The sequence below is a fragment of the Pelodiscus sinensis genome, chromosome 23 (genome assembly GCF_049634645.1).
Source record: "Pelodiscus sinensis isolate JC-2024 chromosome 23, ASM4963464v1, whole genome shotgun sequence".
NCBI lineage: Eukaryota > Metazoa > Chordata > Testudines > Trionychidae > Pelodiscus > Pelodiscus sinensis.
In genome coordinates, this window is record NC_134733.1 from 20367083 (window position 1) to 20390825 (window position 23743).

The 23743-nt window shown below is 50.7% G+C and overlaps 1 protein-coding gene across 4 annotated transcripts in view; it reads right to left on the reverse strand.

The window, feature by feature from the left end:
* MMEL1 (membrane metalloendopeptidase like 1) overlaps nt 1-23743 on the reverse strand; it is a 75328-nt gene that overhangs the window by 47379 nt on the left and 4206 nt on the right. For 2 of the 4 annotated variants that reach the window (XM_075906222.1, XM_075906223.1), the window contains exon 2: nt 16538-16701. In XM_075906222.1, coding sequence (XP_075762337.1) covers nt 16538-16691 — 154 coding nt within the window. In that variant the 5' untranslated portion in view covers nt 16692-16701. Of the gene's footprint in view, nt 1-16537; nt 16702-16864; nt 17550-23743 lie in introns of those variants that run through there. The other 2 variants (XM_014574383.3, XM_075906224.1) reach the window with 2 other exon arrangements.

Below are 23743 nucleotides of genomic sequence, written 5' to 3' on the forward strand. Positions count from 1 at the left end.
GCACCAGGTTAGGACTTACTGTGTGGGGCTGCTGCCTGAGGCTAACTGAGGTCTGTGCTTAAAGGCCCTCCTCTCCCACCCTGGACAGCCAGTTCTCAGCTTTCCTTGCTTGCTTGTCTACCTCGATGAGGGACAGCAAAGCATTTTGTCTCTGCGTGCCCTGGTTGCCCTCACTCAGGACATCACAGCACTCGGCAACATGGAGCCAGCTGCCCCTGGGCACTCTGGTGCTTCTCTTGGATGCATTGCTGCGAGCTTGGCTGCACTTTCTACAGGCTGCCATCCGGGAGGTCCATCGGGGGGCTGTCAGTATCCAGGAGGCCCTGCGGGAGAGCTACTACCCTGAGGAGCACTAACAGTCTCCCTGGTCTGCCCCACTGGGAGCTTGTGCCCCATTCCTCCCTCTTGTCCTTCCACTTACCCCTCCCTAACCCCCTTCCTGGTGTAAAATAAAATACACGTATTTTCATAAATACAAACTCTCTTTATTTAACAAAATGGGGGAGGGGGAGAATGAAACTCTAGTGAGACTGGGGAAAGGAGGCAGGAAAAGGGAGAGAGAGGGTGGGAGAGGGGACGGGGAAACCTGGGAGGAGGGAGCTGGAAGGGGGAAACAAAGGGAAGAAGGGGGAGGGGAAGCTCAGGGTTGGGGGTCTCGCCGGGCCAACTGTCTCCCAGCACCGTGTCCCCAGGGGGATGCGAAGGGGATGGAGGGTGTGGAGGAGGTGGAGGGAGAAGCGGGAGGGGGAGAAGGAATGGGAGGAGGAGCAGTAGCTGGGGAGGCAGCAGGCGCTGGAGCGGCAGGAGGCAGCAAGCTCTACTCCAGGGTCTGCAGGTGCTGGCAGATGGCATGGCCCCGGGCAAGCTGCTCACGCCGGAGCTGAAGGTCTTCTTGCACCCAGTGCTGGTGGGTGCGGTGCAGGGCTCACAGTGCCCCCAGGTGCTGCTGCTGGTACCCCTCCACTCCATGAGTGGTCCTGCGGGCGGGTGGTGCACCCTGCAGGCGCAGCTAGTGCGGCTGTGGAGAAACAAGAGTAGTGGTCAGTTCTCCCTGGGGACACAGTGGGTGAAGCCCAGTCCCCCTCTGCAAGGGGAGGATGACCGTGCCCTGCAACATCAGAGCCGATGTGCTTACACAGAGGCCATGTTCGGAATGTCCTGCTATCCCCGGGAGTGGGAGCTACCTCGAGAGCACACCCCTGCCCCTGTGCTATATAGAGTGTGTGTATGGGGGGAGGTGTCCCCTGCCCCTGTGGAGAGGGGCCGTGGGAAGGGAACACTTCCTGCTGTGTCCCACCTCGGAGTCAGGAGAATGTCATGTCTCTTCTAAGGCCCCTGTGTGGCAGCCAGCTGGGGCCACGTGCCCAGAGGTGGCGCAGCACATGCTCGCACATGCATGAGTTGCTGCGTGATCCGTGGACAGCGAGGCCCACACGCACAGTCCCTGGTTTCTGTCCCCCCTTCCCCTCCTGCATAAGGGCACAGTGATGGCACTCACCTGTTGTTGCCTCTCTGGCCTTGGAGGACACCGGTGACAGGCCTGCTGGGCTGGCCTGGGGGAACCTGGCTGCTCAGCACCCTCCACCTGGTCTGCTGCGTCTCCTGGCTTGCCTCCTCCTCAGTGCCCTGGTTAGGGCCCTCTGCCCCAGGGTTGACGATCACCTGCGGGGCACGGCCCGTCCCGCCCCCCAGGATGTGGTCCAGGGCATCGAAATAGGGGCAGGTGTCTGGATCTGCCCCTGGTTGGGAGCTGCCCCCCGTGGTCCTGGCATACACCTGCTGCAGCTCCTTGATTTTCATCCGCACCTGCTCCTGGGTGTGGCTGTGGCCCTTGGTGGCCAGGCTGGCAGCCATCCGGCTGTAGACGGCTGCGTTCCTCCCTCTCGTGGGGAGAGCATGGACACTGGAGGATTCCCTCCAAACTCAATGAGGTCCACGATCTCCGCACTAGACCATGCAGGTGCCCACCTTTTGCGGCCCCTGGTAGGCTCCTGGGAGCTGGGGGACTGCTCCTGGGGAGCGGTGGAGGGCTGGCTGCCAGTGGCTTGCTGGCTCATGTTTTGGGGCACTGGGTTGAGGCAGGAAAGACTGTTTCCTGGGCTGGCAGGCTTGGAGCTGGCACAGGCACTGTGGCCAGAGTCTACCCCTTTAAGGGCTCCGGGGCGGGGGGGGGGGGGGGGGGGGAGAGGGGAGAGGAGAGCTCTTGGTTGTGGCCAGCAGAGCATCCTGGGAAGGCTGGAGGCCTCCTAATTCGAAATAAGTGTCTACACAGCGCTTATTTCGAAATAGCAATGTCAAATTTGGCGTTATTTCTCGTGGAAGGAGATTTACCAATTTCAAAGTAAGCGCTCCGCTGTTTTGATTTAATTTTGAAATAGCGGTTTGGCTGTGTAGATGCAAGGAAAGTTATTTCAAAATAACTTCGATGTGTAGACATACCCTGAGCTCCTCCGTAGTGGCTTTTAGTGGTGCCTAAGCCTAGAATCTGTCCTCTTGATTGGTGTGAAAGAACTTCACCTTGCACAATACACAGGGCTACGTCTAGACTGGTATGATTTTCCGCAAATGCTTTTAACAGAAAAGTTTTCCGTTAAAAGCATTTTCGGAACAGAGCGTCTAGATTGGCATGGATGCTTTTCCACAAAAGCGCTTTTTGCTGAAAAGTGTCCATGCCAATCTAGACGCGCTTTTCCTCAAAAAAGCCCCGATCACCATTTTCGCTATCGGGGCTTTTTTTGCGGAAAACAAATCTGAGCTGTCTACACTGGCCCTTTTGTGCAAAAGTTTTGCGCAAAAGGACTTTTGCCCGAACGGGAGCAGCATAGTATTTCCACATGAACACTGACAAACTTACACGAGATCGTCAGTGCTTTTGCGGAAATTCAAGCAGCCAGTGTAGACAGCTGGCAAGTTTTTCCGGAAAAGCGGCTGATTTTCCAGAAAAAATGGCCAGTCTAGACACAGCCCCTAGGGTGAATTACCCAACCTTTCAGTTTGCCCTTCTGCAGCATATAGGTAACTTCTGATCTACTTGTGAAATGGAATTGATGTTCGTACCATGTTCTATGATCCCCAGAAAAAGGTGAGAGCACAACGTCACCAACACACACAGTGGCTACGTCTACACTGGCCCCAAATTCCGGAAAAGGGATGCAAAGCAGGTAAGTCAGAATAGGGAAATCCGCGGGGGATTTAAACATCCCCCGCGGATTTAAATAAACATGTCCGCCGCTTTTTTTCCGGCTTGGGGAAAAGCTGGAAAAAAAGCGTCTAGACTGGCGCGATCCTCCGGAATAAAGCCCTTTTCCAGAGGATCTCTTATTCCTACTTGAAATTCCAGTCTAGACGCTTTTTTTCCGGCTTTTCCCCAAGCCGGAAAAAAGCGGCGGACATGTTTATTTAAATCCGAGGGGGATATTTAAATCCCCCGCGGATTTCCCTATTCTGACTTACCTGCTTTGCATCCCTTTTCCGGAATTTGGGGCCAGTGTAGACGTAGCCAGGATGTGGCTGTCCTTTTCCAGCTGACTCTTCAATAGCACTCCATGGAGGAGGTGACCTATAAAATGGCGGATAAACACATTCCTTAACAGGCATTTTCTCTCTTCTGCTTGGGCTTGTTTAAAGTGATACCATTTGAAGACCGTATTTTGACCGGGCAAACCCTCGGGGAGGAATAGAACACCAAGTAATTATAATCACATTTGAGACAATCAACGAACTATGTATAAAATAAATAACAGAGGGGGTGTGGGGGGGACATTTGACAGAAATCTGGCACAAGTCAGATCTTCCTCCGCTTTCAGCTCACAATCGGGGAAGTTTTGATTTCTGGAATAAGAACACAAGAGCGGCCATAGTGGGTCAGACCAGTGGTCCGTCTAGCCCAATATTCTGCTTTGCAACAGCGGCCAGTGCCAAATATGCCACTTGTCTAATTGCTCCTCAGATGTTTTGATTTGTGTGCACACATTGATCTCTCTTGTTCTAGAAGGAGGCCCCTGCGTTTGATCTCTTCATGAACACGGCTACCTGCAGCGGGCTAACAAAATTAACAGCAGAGGAAGCTCAGATTGGGAATTATAATTGGGAAAGAAATCAAATGAGATTAAAGCAGAGAGGATCTTTTTTCCTGGCTGCTATAAATAAATGGTGGTAGGGAAAACATGGACAAAAAAATTCTCAGGAGACTCAGGCATTTGATTTTTACATCCACGGGGATGAGGGTGGATTAATTAGAATGAGAGTCACTTCCACTTGAGATTCACTTAGTATGTTGGCAGACAAAATATATCCGACAACGACAGAGTAGTCTCATTACTCAGTGGTTTCTCCTCCAGTAATAGTGAATATAAAATCTGGACTGTTGGTAATAAGATTGTATCTCCTAAAATCTTCAATTCCTTAACTAGGACCCAAGATTAAAGACCAGAGTTTAGTGATTTTGCTTCACCACTACGTAGCTACATAGAGTTAACCTGTGGAACTCCTTGCCAGAGGAGGTTGTGAAAACCAGAACTTTAACAGGGTTCAACCAAAAAACTATAGATACATTCATGAAGAACAGGTTCATCAATGACCATTCCTGCCAGGATGGGTGGGAATGGTGTCTCTAGCCTCTGTTTGTCAGAAGCTGGGAATAGGAGACAGGGGATGGATCTCTTGGTGATTCTCTGTTCTGTTCATTCCCTCTGGGGCACCTGGCATTGGCCACTGACAGAAGATAGTATACAAGGCTATATGGCCCTTTGGCTGACCCAGTATGACTGTTCTGATGTTCTTATCCTATAGGTCCATCCTGTGAACCTGCTATCGCCTAGTAGAAACTTTCCAGCAGATCATTTTTTCTGTTTGAAAATGCTAATTTGTTGGAAGCAAAACCTTTTGTGGAAAAGTGTCAAGTTTCAATGAATTTTTATTTTGAAAGAAACATTGGAAAAGAAACATTTTGATGCCGGGGGAAACACTCCCTTTTGAACGACTTGGAACAAAATGTTTTAATTGTCTGTTCCGCAAATGAGGGGCTTTTTTGTTTTAATTTTGTAAATGTGATTTTGTATTGTATTAATCTATCACATTAGAAAAAAAGTCAAAATCGGAACAAAACATCTTGATTTTTATCAACACAAAACATTGCCATTGACCCCAGATGAAACATTGGGGGCATTTTATTTTGTGGGAAATTTTCAAATGTTTTGTTTTCACTCCGCTTCGGAATGGAAGAAATGTTTGAAATCGCAGCTTTCCTTGTGCAATGGAAAAATCTGGGTCTCGCCCAGCTCTGCTGATTGGCTGTTCTTGCCCCCATAGGCGATGAAACTAAGGATGGGGGGAGGGTGCTTAGGCCCCCCTGGCTTGATATGGTTTCCATGATATCTAAGGTCTAAAGTTTGGCTCGATGGCTGTCAGCACCCCCACTGCACAAAATGTTCCAGCCCCCTGCCTGCCCCCCAGTGGGTTCTGCTTTGGTTCTGAAACAGCCTGAGTTTTAGCTGCCTTTATTCATTATGTGTATTATGGTGGTGCCTAGATCCCTCACCCATTGTGCTAATGGTTGTCCTAGTCCAAGGCATTTACCCCAGATGCAACCTTCCTCCCTCCTTTGCAGCTGGGTGCATCTTTGAGGCAACCTGGACACCGCTGCGGTTCACAGGCCCACAGAAATGTCCTTCATCCAGCCTGTGCCAGACACGCACACTTGCTGGTTCCACACATGGCTGGTTGGGAGCCTTCATCTGAAGTGAGGCCCTCTTAGGAGCTTGGCTTTTCTTGGAAGCCCCATGCTTGAGGAAAGCATCAAGATTCAAGAGCAGTTTATGTCCCGGCTGATACTCCAGAGCTGCTGTGATTCATACTTTCCTAGCTGTCTAGAAGGGTGGGGCTGCCGTGCTGGCACCGGCCGGGGTGTTGTAAAATGCTGCAGTTAGCTAATGATGCTTTACACGGAGGGCACTAACCCTTTCGTCTCACTCATTCCTGGAGCACCCATAAACGCTCACCTGTGTGTCCAGGATTGGCAATAGTGGGCAGGGGGTTAAGGAGGCAGCTGGCAGAAGAACATAGGAACGGCCGTACTGGATCAGACCAAAGGTCCATCTAGCCCAGTATCCTGTCTGCCGACAGTGGCCAGCACCAGGTGCCCCAGAGGGGGTGGACCAAAGACAATGATCAAGCAAGTTGTCTTGTGCCATCCATCTCCAGCCTCTGACAAACAGAGGCCAGGGACACCATTCCTACCCCCGGCTAATAGCCTTTTATGGCCCTGACCTCCATGAATTTATCTAGCTTCTCTTTAAACTCTGTTATAGTTCCAGCCTTCACAGCCTCCTGCGGCAAGGAGTTCCACAGGTTGACTATGCGCTGTGTGAAGAACTTTCGCTTATTAGTTTTAAACTTGCTACCTATTAATTTCATTTGGCCTGGGGCCTGGTGATTTAAAAGGTCCTGGGGTCCAGGCCACCACTGCTTCTACCTTGGCGTTGGCACCAGCTAGAGTCTTGAGCCCTTTAAATTGCTTCTGGAGCCCCCGACAGTGTGCGCCCAGTGGCCTCAGCAGCACTGAAAGGGGAGGAGGGGCCGGGTCCCAGTCCTGCTCCTTCTGCCCCAGACCCCACCCCTTTCAGGGGACCCAGAGCCAGCTCATCCCAGGGCCCAGCCCAGTCTCTTGTCAGTCCTGTGTGTCCCGGCACCACTTTCCCACACCTCTCTGTCTGCTGCATCTGCCAGTTTCTCCTCACCTTTCTGTGGCCAGAGCAGCCTGTATGATAAAATGCCTCCCCTGGGCGCCTACAGGTTGGACTTCCTTGGTCCAGCACCCTTGGAACCTGACTGGTCCTGAATGAGGGGATGGGCCAGACCAGGGGAGGTCCCCTGCCACCGGCTCCCTAACCCGCCACCTGCTCCGCTTCCGGCTCTGGCTGGTCACCCTGCTGCCGGCTCTGGCCAGGCTGCCTGCTGCTGGCCCCAGTTCGGCTGGCTGCCGGGTTGCCACGGCGCCCATTCCCTGTCAGGCAGCTGCGGCCCCGGCTCCCGTGCCAGGCTGCTGTGGTGCCAGTTTCCCTGTGGGGTTGCCATGGCTCCCTTTTCCTCGCCTCAGCTTCCCTGATAGGCTACCGCACCACAGCTTCCTTGCGGGGCTGCCCTGACCCTGACCCCAGCTCTGCTGCTGGGCTGCTGCCAGTCCCACCAGGTTTCCAGCTGCTGGCCCTTCTGCAGCCTGACTCCTGGCCACCTGGGCTCTTAGCTAATCCATGGCACGGCCGGACAACAGCTGTTGCGGGACCAGAGAGTCCCGATGTCGGGAGGTGCAGCTGTACTTGTCACTCACCATCCTGTGAGGAAAACTCTATTCAGGCGGGTCTCTGACATGTTACTAAGTCTTTTAACACTTACGGGCCCTGTCTCAGGGCAGGGCTCCGTTGTGCTGAGTGCTGCTTGTTCACCGCAGATGCACCCAGAGATTCTGTAGTGCCTGGCCCAGGCTCATACAAGAAGTGTGGACAACGCTGAGACTTGAAAATAGATTGCTCCAGGCCCAGGCTGGTGAGTTACTCGGGTCCCTGCCTCACGCCGGAGGATGGACAGCCTCATGGCTAGGAAGGACAAGAACTAAATGCATCTTGGCGTGGGCTGGTGGAAACTGATTTCAGGGGTGCTTCGCTAAAAGTTAACAAATAGTCCCGATAATTGTCTCCGAGCAACTGAAACCTGCATTTACTGACAGTGGCCCCTGAGGGGAACATAGGTTGAACATCTGGACACAGTCCCTAAGTGTAAGTGCATTTGATTGCAAAATATGCCCGATGAGGAAGGACAGAAAGATTTGACGGGATCGGAATGGAGAGCGAGGTAGAAAGAGAGACTGGCTCTGGCCTAGCTATCAGTGGCCCATTGAAATACAGAGCTGCTGTCCCCTGGATTGGAAACTCGATGAGAGAGTGACCAGGCTGACGTGCACCCGCGCTTGTTGCTGTCAACACCACTACTCACGCTGAACCACATGACAACCCCACAGTGGCCTGCACCAAGGGAGCATCTGCTGAGGTACGTCTCTCTAGCATAAAAGGCACGAATCATATACACGACTTACTGGCATTTGGCAATTTTTGTGGGTTACCTTCTTTAGTGCTATCATCTTTGCCAACTCAAAGGAAAGCCGCCTTTTCTTCTTTTTATGAGACAATCAAAGCACTGCTTTTTTACCTGAGCTGGGCTTCTAGTGGTCCTATAATATAGAAGTGACATGCATCTTGGACAGTCGACGTGTGTCTGTATCCACATATGGCAGAACTAAGGCAGCGATGCCTAGTGGATAGGACATTGGACTGGGCCTAAGGAGATCTGGGTTCTATTGCTGGTTGTACCATTGCCCGAGTGATTCTTGGGCAAGTCCTGGCATGTCTCTGTGCCCTCAGTTTCCCTATCGGTACATTGGGGATAATGATTCTGAACTTCTCTGGGAAGTGTTTTGAGATCTACAAAAGAAAAGCAGAACTTCACAGCTAGGTATGTAATTGCAGTCACACTACTCTGCCTTTTATCCAATGACATTTGATTTCGTGTTATATCCAACACAAGAGCGCTGACAAAAACTTGTCTCTGTCTTGATTATACCAATGTTATCTGGCGTCTCTGTCCACTCACTGTCTGATCATTTTTATGCTCCAGTCATAGCTTCTTAGCATCAAGTAGCCAGATCCTGCAGGAGGAGTGGAGGAGACTTATCCCTTGGCAGGATTGGGCCCTATGTCTGGACTCAGATACGCGCCTTTTTTCAGATCAATTATTTCTTTTCAGTTGGAAGTGTTCTGCCCTCAGCACATGTTTACCAACCTCTAACCGACTAGTTGCGGTGTTGGCCTCAAAAGAACTCTGTTATTTCGTTGCTCGGTAACACCACTAAAATCTAACCCCAAAGTTCAGATAAACAGCTAGTTTTGGACAGGAACTGTGTCTAGGTGCCTCCGGGAATTGGAACGGGGTCTGAACTCAGATCCCAAGTTGGAAAAAGCCACTACTGAATCTTCATAACATGATAAATCTTAACTATGGAGCTAAATGGCCAGGATTTGTAGCTCAAATCACTCACCCGTTCAGATCAACGAGCAGTCCCATGGCACCTTAGAGACTAACAAAGGTATGGGGTCATGAGCTTTTGTGGGTAAAACCCACTTCATCAGATGAGCTGGAGTGGAATTATAGAATCCAAGATATATATAACAGCAGAAACAGTTCCCTGTCAATTGTAGAACGCTTGTTAACATCTGATGAAGTGGATTTTACCCACAAAAGCTCATGATCCTATCCTTTGTTGTCTCTAGGGGCATGTCTACACTAGGAAATTATTTCAAAATAATTTATTTCTAAATAATAATTCCCAAAATAGCTATTTCAAAATAAGCTTATTCCCCCTGGAAAGCAAGAATACAGATTTTGAAATAATCATCCCGTTACTTCGAAATAACAGGCTTGCTCGTGTGGACGCTCCTCTTGTTATTTTGAAATAAGGAGAGTTGGGGCTAAAATGGTGTCCTTGGCCTCTGTCAGAGGCTGGAGAGGGATGGCAGGAGACAAATCGCTTGATCACTGTCTTCGGTCCATCCTCTCTGGGGCACCTGGTGCTGGCCACTGTTGGTAGACAGGATACTGGGCTAGATGGACCTTTGGTCTGACCCAGTACAGCCGTTCTTATGTTCTTATTTTGAAATAACTCCTGAGTGAAGACCAGGACTAAGGTGCCATGGGACCACTCCTTGTTTTTAAAGTTACAGACTAACATGGCTACCCCTCAGAGACTCGTTTAGAGCAGTTCATAGTTTTCAAAGCCACTAATTGATCACATCCCAGCTGCACCAGAGTGAATTTCAGTCTATAGACCAGTGAGGTAGACATGCTTTTCTGGGACAAAGCCAATCACAAAGCACAAGGCGAATCCTATGAGAGCTAGGGACAACCCGTTCTTGTTTGAGGGGATCTAGCCAAGGAACACACTTCCAGATGAGATCAGATAAATCCAGAGTCTCACCATCCTTTTCAAAATGCCTTTCCAGCATAAGGATGAGAGTGACAACACAGACAGACTTTTTACCACCCAATCCCACCCAGCCACACTACCAACAAACCAGGAAAAAAGTCATAGGTATTTTTTTTAAACTATCACAACACAACCACTATCTTGGATGGAATTTAGACCCCACAAAGCGGAAGTGCTGAAGACTTCAGACCTTCAGCTAGGACTTCACCACTGCATCTGATTTCCCTTGAAAGGAGCTCCCATGCCAGGGTGATGGGCAAAGGTATAGACTGGTCAATATTTCCCCAAAAGATTGGCACCCATGTTTTCTGCCATCATTTCCCATGGACCAGATTGCACCAAATGGCAGGTTATTTTGTTATGCCCTGAAAATCCTTAATTCAGAGGCTGGGAGCGAGCCTCTATCAGCAAGAATCGGCCTCCGTAGCTCCAGAACATGGACCTTACGATGAAAGTCTAATTGAGCCGAATGAAGCAGAGAGCTCAGATCTCTTGTGAGCACTCTGGAGCAGACATGGAGTTCTAAAACTTTGCCACCAAAGCTGATCACTAAAAAGGGCCCGTAAAGGGTTCTCAGCTTGCTTCCAAAGTGGTTCTTTTGTTCCATCAATTATCTCAATGATGCCTCTGTATAATTCCTGGCAAAAACAAGCTGAGTCAATGCTTTCTGTGATATAACCAATGCCACCTGCTCTAACTCCACAGCCTGCTCACTGGGGCTTTGCAGACTAATCCGACTAATGCTCTACACAATGCTTTGTCTTTGCTGTTTCCCCAAACCTCACAGGAGAGTACTTGAAATCAACAATAGCAGTGGGAAATGGACACTCCGAGACTACACCGCAAAGCTCTCCATACTGCATTGTCCAGCCTGGCTTTGCCAGGAAAGAAACCCCTCTTTTATCACGCGAGGCAGATCTTTTCACTGGTGTACTATGAGGAAAGGGATTGTGACACTTGTGTGAGCTGTAACCAAATACTTAGATGAAGATTCTTAATTAAATGTCCTCCGATTAAAGCTGGTAAATACAAATGCCCAGTATATACCGGGAGGCTGTTAATGCCCAACCTGGAGTGACTTACTGGTATAATAAGGGTTAATACATTTTCTGTAATGCCCCAAAGCCAAACCGAAACAAACGTCTCGCTAGATTTAGATGGCTGCATTTTGAAATGGCCAAGAGTAACATCACAATGTGAATCATGCCTGAGCCAATGTTTATGATACTAACGTTAAGGCTGTGGCTTGGACATTACACTGGGGACAAGCTGTTAGGGTGATGGTGTGAATAAAGCCGAGTTCATGTCTGATTGTCTGGCCACAGTGGATTTTTTTTTTTTTGCTTTTTCTCAGAGACAAAAAAGTAAAAAATAAAATAAAATAAAAATGGGGCTAAACGAAACCTTTCAGGCGTCGTTTTGAAAAGCCAGTTCAAAGCAAAATGTCACTTCCACACAGCGTTGCTGAAACAGTTCAACACTCTCCCTTTTTTAAGTTGAAATGATCCGACTTGGATTTGAAAATAGTTTCAATGCCCCGAAAATGCTTTTTTGAGTCAAATGTACTATTCACCAAACAACGCCACCCAGCTCCAGCTGTGAATCCCTTAGCCCCGCTGGTGAGCCATTAGTCAGAGCCTGAGCAGGGATGGGATAGTCCATCAAAAAGACAACTCGAGGGACAAAATGTCACTAGCGCATCACTGATTTATACCCGCCGAGAGTCTGCCCCAAAGAGAGAGAAGGCAGTTTAATGTAATTGGGGTAAAAGCTATTCTAGATTCAAAGGTCAGCTGTTATCAGAGACATGTCAAAGTTCTAGAGGAACCTAACCCAAAACCCAGTGGAATCAATGAAAAGAATCCCTTTGTCTTAGGTGAACTTTAGAGTGGGATTCACTTTTAACATAGTAACAGACTGTCAGGACTTATAAATGACACAGTGATATGTTCAAAGCAGACTCTGGCCGCGTGCTCTGGGTTTTTTTTTTAAATTTTCCTTTGCCTGAGTGCTTCCTCCTGTGAGCTCCCCCTTTCTTCAAGGACTACAGATGGTTGTGGATGGCACACATTAAAGCAATTAGACCTGCAGTTGTCATTTGGCAGGCACGACGACATTCACCTATCAGCATTTTATCTGAATTTGTTTCCCACACAGTTCTCATTTTAGAATGTTGCTGCTCTGTTTACAAATATTTAAAAATCTATTGGCTGGTTATAGGCTGCTCTAGGCAACTGCTGGATATTCTATATAAATGCTGCATTGGTTAGTTGCAACTGGTCATTATTTTTATAACCGTGTTAGGTGACTTTGCAAGCACTTATGGCCTAAATACCTGTGCATGCATATTTAAAATTCATGCCCCATAGATGTTTTGGAAATTATCTCTCCGTGGCAAATAGAGGTGGATAAAACTTGGTTCCACAAATGTCTGCAATTCATCTCTCTGCAGACAGGACTGGGACACTGTTTTAAATGGGAGTTAAGTGGTGCAACTTAGCAGGCCTTTGACAGGTGAATATACTTAACAAGCAAACACAAGCTATCTTAGGGCACAGCTGAAGGAAGTGAAATTATACATTCAAGCAAGAATTAGCAGATGCTGTATATTCATCCACCTTGTGTCATTCTAGAGCTGACCATAGGCCATATCTTCACTAAGGGGAAAATCATAGAATCATAGAATCATAGAACTGGAAGAGACCTCAGAAGGTCATCAAGTCCAGCCCCCTGCTCTAGGCAGGACCAATTCCAACTAAATCAACCCGGCCAGGGCTTTGTCAAGCTGAGACTTAAACACCTCTAGGGATGGAGACTCCACTACTTCTCTAGGTAACCCATTCCAATGTTTCACCACCCTCCTAGTGAAATAGTTTTTCCTAATATCCAACCTGGACCTCTCCCACCACAACTTGAGACCATTGCTCCTTGTTCTGCCATCTGTCACTACTGAGAACAGCCTCTCTCCATCCTCTTTGGAACCTCCCTTCAGGAAGTTGAAGGCTGCTATCAAATCCCCCCTCACTCTTCGCTTCTGCAGACTAAACAGACCCAAGTCCCTCAGCCTCTCCTCATAAGTCATATGCTCCAGCCCCCTAATCATTTTGGTTGCCCTCCGCTGGACCCTCTCCAATGCGTCCACATCCTTTTTGTAGTGGGGGGCCCAGAACTGGACACAATACTCCAGATGCGGTCTCACCAAAGCCGAATAAAGGGGAATGATGACATCTCTGGATCTGCTGGCAATGCTCCTCTTAATGCAACCTAATATGCCATTAGCCTTCTTGGCTACAAGGGCACACTGTTGACTCATATCCAGCTTCTCATCCACTGTAACCCCCAGGTCCTTTTCTGCAGAACTACTACTTAACCGGTTGGTCCCCAGCTTGTAACTATGCTTGGGATTCTTCCGTCCCAAGTGCAGGACTCTACACTTGTCCTTGTTGAACCTCATCAGATTTCTTGTGGCGCAATCCTCCAATTTGTCTAAGTCATTCTGTACCCTATCTCTGCCCTTAAGCGTATCTACCTCTCCCCCCAGCTTAGTGTCATCCGCAAACTTGCTGAGGGTGCGATCCATCCCCTCATCCAGATCATTAATAAAGATATTGAACAAAACCGGTCCTAGAACCGAACCTTGGGGCACTCCGCTAGAAATCGACCGCCATCCTGACATCGAGCCATTGATCACTACCCGCTGGGCCTGGCCTTCTAGCCATCTTTCTATCCATCTTACCGTCCATTTATCCAATCCACAATCCCTTAACTTGCTGGCAAGAATATTGTGGGAGACCGTATTAAATCAATGCTGCCGTGATTGATCTTCTGGAGTTCAATTTAGCAGGTCTAGTTAAGACCCTCTAAATTGAACTCAGAGGGCACTCCTGTTGGCAGCCAGTACTCCTGCTCGTGTGAGCAGTTAGAGAAGCCAACAGGAACATTTGCTTCTGTCAGTCTCCCGCTGTGGGAATGGTGGGGAAACTCAAATCAAGGTAGGTGAACTCCAGCTACATAATTAACAGAACTGGAGTTGCATATCTTGATTCAACCTTCCCTTTTAGTCTAGACCTGGCCTACCTTTCTAAGTGTTGCAGTGCAGGGACTGTCTTTGTGTTCTCTGTAAGTACAGTGCCTAGCCCAATAGGGTGCTAGCAGCGTTCCTTGTAAGCTGAGCGCTTGGGCAGCAGCCCAGAAGAGATTTAAATGCCTGCTCACTTGATTACCAGAGCACCTGCAGCCTCACACAGCCAGTAGCATGTGTTTCTATTAGTGGGTGCACATCTGCACATGCCTTGGTGCACAGAACAAAATGTATTCCACCCATGGATGGAAAACCATGGAGGGAACATTGGGTGCCAGGTGTTACGGCAATACAGTGAATGAATACATTATCATAATATTAACTCTTCAGATTATGGAGAAACATTACCTGGGAGCACCCTGACAGCTCTGAAACAAGAAGGCAATTAAAAAAATGAATTTCGAGCCATTTGGGGTTGGCAATAGTGGTAGAATTAGACTTTTTTTGTTGAAATATCATGAATATTTTTGTAAAGGTTCATTGTGGCTTGACATTCTTGGTTATGGAAGGGTCAATGCTAGGATGCCTTGGGGACCAAAATCCTTTGGATGATGGGGAGGGGAAAGCTGGAATTTTTGCAGTTGTGCAAAAACTCTCAAGCTATGAGAGTGTCTCAGAGGTTGATCCTTTGGGAAGGTAACACATGGGAAAGACCATGTAAAGGACACAGGCCTATTTGGAACAAAGGATGTGGTTTCCCATTTGTTTTCCTCCCTCTCTGCCCTCCTCCCAAGAACATTCTGCTCTTCTCTCTTTCCTCTGCTTTCAGACTTACTCACACTGGACAGTGGGACTATAACAGGCTTCTACCGAGGTCAAAAATCCCCCAGGTCTCTTGTGAAAAGATTCTTCAGTGTTTACCCAAACCAGGGTGGTCACAGTGCTGTGTAAGCGGCAATGTTTTGCACCATCGCTAAGGAACAAGGCGCTTTTCAATCCTGTGCATTTTGCAGCTGGTTCAAATAGTATTTCCTGAAAGGAGCATGTCCAGGGAAGTGTCATTTTGATGAAGACTGTATTTGGCCGGGGCTGTGAATCTGTGCACCCACCCAGCTTTTAATTGGAGAGCTAGGACCCTGTTCCCCTTCCCAGCCTTCGCCTGTGTGCAATTAACACAAAACAAGTAAATAGAAAGGGAACGTTCTTGCTTCCCGCATGCACACTCTGTCCAAACGGCATTTAACTCCCGAGGCCAGACCCGAGCAACGCCTGCTCCCCACACGTCCAAGGAGAGAATTAACCCCCCCAAAACTCGGCTCTGGGTCCAGTGAAAGCCTTCCCAGCGCCCCCAAGGTTGTCCAGGCGGAAGCAGGCCAGATTAGCCACGATACTCCTGCCTGAGTTTTTACTCAACAGCACACAAAGCCTGGGATATTTTTTTGCTCACATCTCTAACAGATTAAATACGAGCAACTTTCTGCGGCACATGAGGGGTGTCAGATGCTACGGAGCTCTGGCCAGCATTGTCACCAATGCTGATACCATTCCTTTGAGAGCGGAAGAAGGATCCAAATCACAACAAAAGGCGTTTTTTTCACGAATTGCTAGTTGCAAAGGGGCAGCGCTGGAGGACCGAAGAGCGCCCCTCACTGCAGGTTGGGACTGCAGGCCCAACGCATGGAGAAGAAACCCTGCCTGGCTTGGGTATTGACCTTACAATGGGTTGATTTCATTCTCAAGGATCTCAACACAGCTCTGAAACCCAAAGGCAGTCAGGCCAGGACCCAGGAGGCAGGTAGTGCTAGAAATCCTGCCAGCCTTGCTTAGAGGAACACGTCAGAAAACATCGTTTTGCAATCGAGGTGCCTGTGAAACCCGCTGAGCAGGGGGACACTGCCCATTTCATGCATGCAGGCAACGTTCCTGGAAACCCTTGGCACAATGCTCAGGTGAAAGTCACTGAATCGCATCGCTCCTACAGTTCGAGCAGCCCTAGCGCCGGCCTGGATGGTCCCTCCCTGGCAAAGCATCGCTCAGAGCAGCTTTTCCGCGGACACACACCAGTCCCCAGGTAGCTCTGCGAGGCAGCGGTTGCTTTCAAACTTCTAGGAGGAATTTACCGCCCGGGCTCTCACAAAGCGCCCCACATACTCAGGGTGAGAATTTACACGCGCCCCCGCTCTAGAAACGCGCACACACAACGCCCCCGCTGTGCCCGGGCAGCCCGAGACGCATTTCGTGCGGCTGCTTTGGAATCCCGCAGCCGCCTCTCGCCCTGCACAGGTGTAAGGCCCAGCAGGTGTCTACGGAGATACACGTCTCCGTTCGTGAGCGCAGAGCAAGGCAGAGGGGTGAAGCCAGAGGCTCCCCGAGAGAAGCGATTGCACCTTCCCTCCCGTTTTTCGATGCAGGGCTGCAGAGAGGACTCCGCTGCGTGTGCGGACCGAGGGGCTGGGGAAGGGAGCCAGCGGCCGGTTCCTTACCTCGATGGCTGGCATACAGGACCACCAGGGCCACCACGGCGCAGGCCATGAGCAGCAGCAGGACGGACAGACCGACGGTCACGAAGCTCCAGGATTTCTTCCCGGATTTGGTCGATTTCTCCACGATATCCATTTGGCTTTCCGACTTCCCCATGATTGTAACTCTGAAACGGGAGGGGTGAGGGAGGATCAGACATTCATAGCGCCAGGCAAGTCACCGGGCGGGTGCGGGAGAGGGAGATCCATGCTTGCTCAGAGGAGAGGGGGCACAGAGCATCCCCGCAGGGGCGGGCGGGCGGGGAGGGGGACCAGGCACGGCATGGTTACATGTACTTATCCATTTGGTCGTCCACAGATTTCCCCACGTCGCTCTCCATCTTCAGTGTCTGCAGCACAGCCGGGGCTCGGAGTGTGCGTCTGGGGGCTTCCCTCCGCAGCCCCGGTCTGGGGGGAGGGGATGGGGGAGCGTCTTAAGAATCCTCGTTTGGGGGCTGTTTGGCGAATCTCATGATCAGGCTGGTCCAGTCCCTTCCCCCCCAACGGGGAAGGTGGGCGAGAGACGCCCCCCTCCACCCCTCCGATCCGCGGCGTGCGGCTCCTCGGCGAACTTTCCCCGGGGGAAGCAGGCAGCGCTGGGAGGCTCCGCTAGAAGACGTGGACTCCCCAAGCGATGCCTCCAGGTGCCAGAGCCTTCGCGGGGCTGGCTGCGCTCCTCGCCGGGCAGGCGGCTGAGGAATCCGCCGCTCCAGGCTGGCCAGCCGGCTGGGGCGCGAGGGCTTCCAACCTCCCGCTTCTCGGCCTTCCCAGAGCCATTCCCAAACTTCCCAGCCCGGCCGGCTGCTGCTCCGCGCTGCCTGCGCCCGACCCCGCGCGGCCCGGGGGGAGGAGGGCGTGCGCTGCGGAGAGCGGGGGCAGGCTGTGCGCTCTGGCACCGTGCGCTCTAGCCGCCCGAGACGCACCGCCTGCCGCGGGCTCTGCGCAGTGCCCCCGCGCTCCCCAGGCACCCGCTGGCCTTTGCTGCCCCGGGGTGGGTGGTGCGGGGCTCTGGGCCGGGAAGCCAAGCGACGTTCCGCGCAGAGGCGCCAGCCCCTCTCCGACCCGGCTGCTTCTGGGCGCCGCAGGCAGCGGAACTCTTTGCTTTGAAAACACTTTGATTTATCGGGGTGGGGAACTACAGGCCCGCGGGCCGGATGCGGCCCCCAGTTTACCTGGACCCAGGCTCCAGGGCTCAGAGCTCCCTTTCAGCACTGGGGAGCCGGCACTGGTGATTCAGCCCCCTCCCCCGCCGCCCCACCATGGGGCTGGAACACACATCTACTAGCGTGGGCCCCCCAGGCTCTGGTGTGGAGGGGAATGTGGGGAGGGTCTTTCTCCTTCTCAGTCAGGGGCCACGTCAGTGCGAGTTCAGGTGCTGCCCCCCCCCCCACTGATTTTTCTGTAGGTCAGCGCCCCCTCCGACCTCCAAAAGGTTCCCCACCCCTGTGAAGCACAGATGCTAGCCAAGGGGTGTTGCTCCCAGGGGAGCCAGCACCCTCCATGGGCCCCTGGGCAAGGGGAGGGGTCCCATGTCCGCACTCTTGGAAGGGGCAGGGACTAAGGTGGAAGGAGTGAGGCAGGGACAGCCAGCCCCCCCTCAGCATGGTGCACCGAGGTCCCAGCCCCTAGAGCTGCCCAGAGTGTGCTGTGCAGAGCTCCAGCCATGATTTGGGCCCGGGGCTCTGGCGGCTGCTGTTGCCGCAGTAACAGCAGCCGCATCCGGGACCCCAAGGCCCCTTTGAGTCACCAGGCCCCAAGGTGATTACCCCCTTTGCTCCCCTCCCCCGGCGGGCCTGGCTGCTGCACTTTCTGGCTCGAAGTGGCTTCCCTCACACACAGGGTGTGCAGTTTGGTTCAGTGGCTCTCAGCATCCCCCGAGACACGCTCATAGACTCATAGACTTTAAGGTCAGAAGGGACCATTCTGATCATCTAGTCTGACCCCCTGCACAGTGCAGGCCACAGAATCTCACCCACTGGTCCAGCACCTCTTCTGAAGGGCCCGGAGCTCCTTACTCCGCTGCCTTTGGCAAGGCCTTGAGGCACGGGGGGTCCGAAGGAGAGGGCAGCTAGGCATGTGGTTTCCCCTCAGGGCCCGGGGCAGGTCATTGCCAGGGTTAATAGCCTGCTAACCTTGCGATTGTTGCCCCTTTGGGCCCAAGTGGTGAGCAGGTACTGGGGGTCTGGCCGATGGTTTCCATGGGAAGGGGAACTTGGGGACGGAGTCGGGTATCCCTTCACGGCACAGAAAGCGCAAAGTCCTGTTTCCCTGAACACCGCAGGCATCACCCCCGAGGCAGCGGTTCCCTGTGGCGCGCCCCTTTTCCCAGCCAGCATGCTCGCCCGGAAAGCAGCCTCTTGGCTTCCTTGTCAGCTCCCGTGACAAGCGCTTCTCGGGCGGGGGTTGGTTTTCTGCTGCCGTCTCTGCTCACTTCTGTCATGTGTCTTAGCGGCTGCCCTGCCTCTTTTTCAGACAGAGACACGCGCACACACACACGCAGCTCCGCCACATGTCCCTCAGCCCCCTGGATTTGCTTTCAGCCCGCACTGACGCACACAGCTCAGCTCCTGTCCTTGTGTGGGGCCTGTGTTTTGGAAGGGGGAGGCGCCTATTCTTTCAGCTGTCTACTTCCAAAAGATGCTCAATTGCTTCTTACGTGTATAGTGAAGGGCTGCCAGTAATGCCCACCTATTTCACCAAGGGTTCCCCAGCCCCTGAAATAGCAATAAGTACACAGCTGTGTTGAAGATAAGGTACAATTTCCTGCAAGGTTAGATAAGTGTAACCCACATACTGAGTGTGGTTCACTGTCCCATGTTGTGGCACTCAGACCACTTACACTGAGAGATAAGAACAAGGGAGCTCTACAGCCTAAGCTGAGAGCTAGCTGGCTGTATAACTCAAGGGCTATGTCTAGACTGGCATAATTTTCCGGAAATGTTTTTAACGGAAAAGTTTTCCATTAAAATCATTTCGGAAAAGAGCGTCTAGATTGGCAGGATGCTTTTCCGCAAAAGCACTTTTTGCGGAAAAGCGTCCGTGCCAATCTGGACACGCTTTTCCGCAAAAAAGCCCCAATTGCCATTTTTGTGATCGGGGCTTTTTTTGCGGAAAACAAAGCTGAGCTGTCTACACTGGCCCTTTTGCACAAAAGCTTTGCGCAAAAGGACTTTTGCCCGAACGGGAGCAGCATAGTATTTCCGCAAGAAGCCCTGATTTCTTACAGTAGGAAGTCAGTGCTTTTGCAGAAATTCAAGCGGCCAGTGTAGACAGCTGGCAAGTTTTTCTGGAAAAGCGGCTGATTTTCCGGAAAAACTGGCCAGTCTAGACACAGCCAAGCAGTAGAGGCTCCTACACTAAACTCTGAAAGATCCAGGTTCAAATCTACCTGGCACTTACATAAGCACCCTCAGTCCTATGAGAGTGCCTGAGGGCAATTTGTTACCGAGTTGTAGCCTAGGATGAAAGAAACAGGCTCTTGCCCTCAAACCCATCGGCTTATGCATCTGGTTTACCTCACATCTAGGCCTTCTGTAGGGAGGAGTGGGGCCTACTCTGCAGTTAACCTCTGTTAGCAGAGATGGGCCTGATGAAAGATCAAACTGGGGGGCTGTTTGGAAACCTGACCCACTTCCGGATCCTGGAGGCCTGTGAGCGAGAGACCCACTTACGGAGGGAAGCCGCGCTGCAGCACTGAGCTTTGAATACGGGTCTCAAGAAGTGGGCTTGTCTCCCTCACGCACAAGCTTTCCCTTCCCCCCCAGCCGTTTCATTGTTGCAGCAGAACGTAACGGGCAAGGCAGGTCTATCTACCAAGGCACCTCACCAGAGCCCAGGGTCTCTAGCTCCCAGCCCATGGACCATGCCCACTCTCAAGAATTGCACAGTCTGGCCTGGGACTCCAGTGGGCTTGGCTCCATGGGGCAGGGAGAGGTTGCTGAAGGGGCGGGGCCTTGGGCAGAAGGGGGCAGGGCTGTGGCTTGCCTTCCCCAGCTGGGCTGTCGCCCAAGACACCCAGTGGGCCAGGAGAGGCCTGTGCGCTATTGGCCCCCAAGCCCTGCCCCTTCCCCGGCTCCTGCAGCCATAGGGCATGCGGGGGGGAGGAGGGAGCACAACTGCTGCTGAAAGACCAGGCCCCCTCCCTGCGGTGATCCCCAGAGCTGCATCTTCAGAGAGAGGGCGGGGTGATGGCAGGAAGGGGAGGAGCTTGGGGGTGGTAATGGACAGGTGTCCCCTGGCCCTCTGGGAATTAAGAGCAGCAGATGAAGACACAGCTGGAGAAGGCAAGCCCTAACCCCGCCCCTTCTGCCCAAGGCCCCGCCCCTTCAGAAACCTCCCCCTCTTGTGGAGCCAAGCCCTGCCACTTCTTTCTTGAAATGCGGTGCCCAGAACTGGACACAATGCTCCAATTGAGGCCTAACCAGCGCAGAGAAGAGCAGAAGAACGACTTCTCGGGTCTTGCCCACAGCATAGCTAGCAAGATCTTCCTAGAAAGGTTTCAGGTCTCATTCTCAGAAAACTTGAGTCACAAAAAGCATTCTGCCTACCAGTTCCTTCTACTGGCATGAAGCCGGGTGCTTTCAGGAGTCTCTCTGGTGCCTTTCCCCAACAGGCAACATACGTTGTCTGTATCCACGATGTTGGAGAACTTGAGTCCAAAGCTCTCAGGCCAGCCAGAACTTTAGACCGCGTAGTCAGGAGTCATGTATGGTTTGTGCTTCTATTTATGCTGTTCATGAAATAGGCAGTCACTACAGCTCCCAAGCTCATTGAAGTCCAAAGGAATTTTGCCACTGAGTTCAAAGGGAGAAGGCTGGCTTGGGGACATGATGTTGCAAGTGTATCTCCGAACTGACCTCTAAAGCAATTTCATCCTCCAGTTTGTTTCACGTGATATTTTTGCAACCTTTAATTCTGCCATTTCTAGCCCACCTACCACACTTTCCACAGATTAAAATCTGCGCATTTACTGACAGGGATACTTTGAGGGTCTATAAATATGACTTAAAAAAAAGAGGAGCCCTGTGTCACCTTAAAGATGATTTATTTGGGCATAACCACTGTGTTAAATGTGTCTCTGCACATCTGGCAAAGTGGTTGTTACCCACAGAAGCTGATGCCCAAATAAATGTGTTAGTTTTTGAGGTGCCACAGGACTCTTTGTTTTTACAGATACAGACTAACCCTGCGACCCCTCTGAGACTTGCCACCTTTTTTCAGAATTATCCTTGTAGCCTGAGCCCGTTAGTGTGATCATCTAGTCAGATCTTAGTAGCTAAAGAGGCTATTCTTGGTCAGAGCTTGGATGGGGAACATCTGTGATAAACGCCTGCAATTGTCTTAGTGAACGACATGTTACCTGCCTGTCTGCAGTATTTTCTATAGGGAACTGTAGAGAATGTCAAGCAACTCTGACTTTTTTTCTCAAACAAATCTGACAATAGACTTAATGGCAACCACTGTGTATGTCCTAAGGGTACTTTTCTAGAAAAACGTATTTTTCATTTCCGTGTGCACATTTGCCTTGGTTAAGGTTCATTATATGACAGAACTAATATTGAGGCTGATTTAAATTAGGGTGGTAATTAAAATACCAATATATGCATGGAGCGCATGCTTATAACATTTGTGGATGACGCCACGTTGGGAGGGGTTGAAAGCACTTGGGAGAACAGGAGTAGAATTCAAAATGCCTTGGTCTGAAATCAATAAAATCAAAATTAACACGACAAGTGCAAAGAACGTCACTTAGGAAGGACAAATCAAAGGCACAGTCACAAAATGAGCAGTACTTGGTGAGATGGTAGTATAGGTTGAACGTCTCTAGTATGGCACCCTCAGAACCTGACTGGTGCCGAACCAGAGAATTTGCCTAGCAGCATTACCAACACTTCCTGGGCTCTCAGAAGACATTCAGGGGTCTTTTAGAGGTAAATCACAGCACAGAGCACTGAGAGCCAGGACTGGTGACTGTAAACAAACTTTATGGGACCACGGGAAACTTGACTACACCCATGATAAACGGGGATCCAGATAATTAATGCCGGACCATGGATGTTGCCAGACTAGAGAGTCCTGGACTAGAGAGGTTCAACCTTCACTGCTGAAAGGATCCAGGAGTTACAGTGGACCACAAATTGAATATGAGCACACAATGGGATAGGATTGAAGACAAAGGCTAATATTCTGGGTTGAATTAACAAGTGTCTTGTATGTAGGTCACGGGAGGTAGTTGTCCCACTCTAGCTGCACAACTGAGGCCTCAGCTGAACCATGGTGGCCAATTCTGGGCACCACATGTTAGAAAAGATGTGGATACATTGGAGAGAGTCCAGAGCAGAGAATGAAAAATAATGAAGGGTTTTGAAAACTGGGCCTATAAGGACAGGTTTTAAAAAAACTGAGCATGGTTAGTCTTGAGAAAAGAAGATTGGAGGGTGGATAACAAACTCCAAATACATTAAGGAACGTTATAAAGAGGATGGTGATCAGTTGTTCCCCATGAAAGTAGGACCAGCAATAATGGGCTTAATGTGCAGCAATGGAGATGTAGGAAAAAAACTTTCTAACGATGAGGGTAGTTATGGGCTGGAATAGGCCTCCTAAAGGGGATGTGGAATGCCTGCTAGTGGAGGTTTTAAAGAACATGCTGGACAAATGTCCCTGTCAGGGATGGTCTAGGTTTACTTGGTCCTACGTCAGGGCAGGGGCCTGGAGTTGGCCTTTTGAGGTTGCTTTCAGCATGATTTTTCTATGAGTCTATGGGCAGTTCAACACTTACTGGGAGCTCATCGCTGTGGCAATCGATCCCCCGGTGGTTGATTTAATGGGTCTAGTAAAGACATGCTAAATCAATGGCCGATTGCCCTCTCATCGACTCCAGTACTCCACCAGAACAAGAAGCATAAGGGAAGTCAAAAGGAGAGTTTCTCCCATTGATTCCTGCAGTGGAAACTGGGCAGCAACTTGACTTAAGGGTATGTCAACTCCAGCTATGTTATTCACATAGCTAGAGTAGCATACCTTAGGCCGGCATTGCCCCCGCAGCGTAGACCTGCCCTAGAAAAGATATATGTCAAATGAGTGAGCAACCAATCTGCTGACACAGACATTTGAACAGAACAATGAATACAGAGAACAGCTAAGAACGAAAAGGGATAAGGCTAAAAT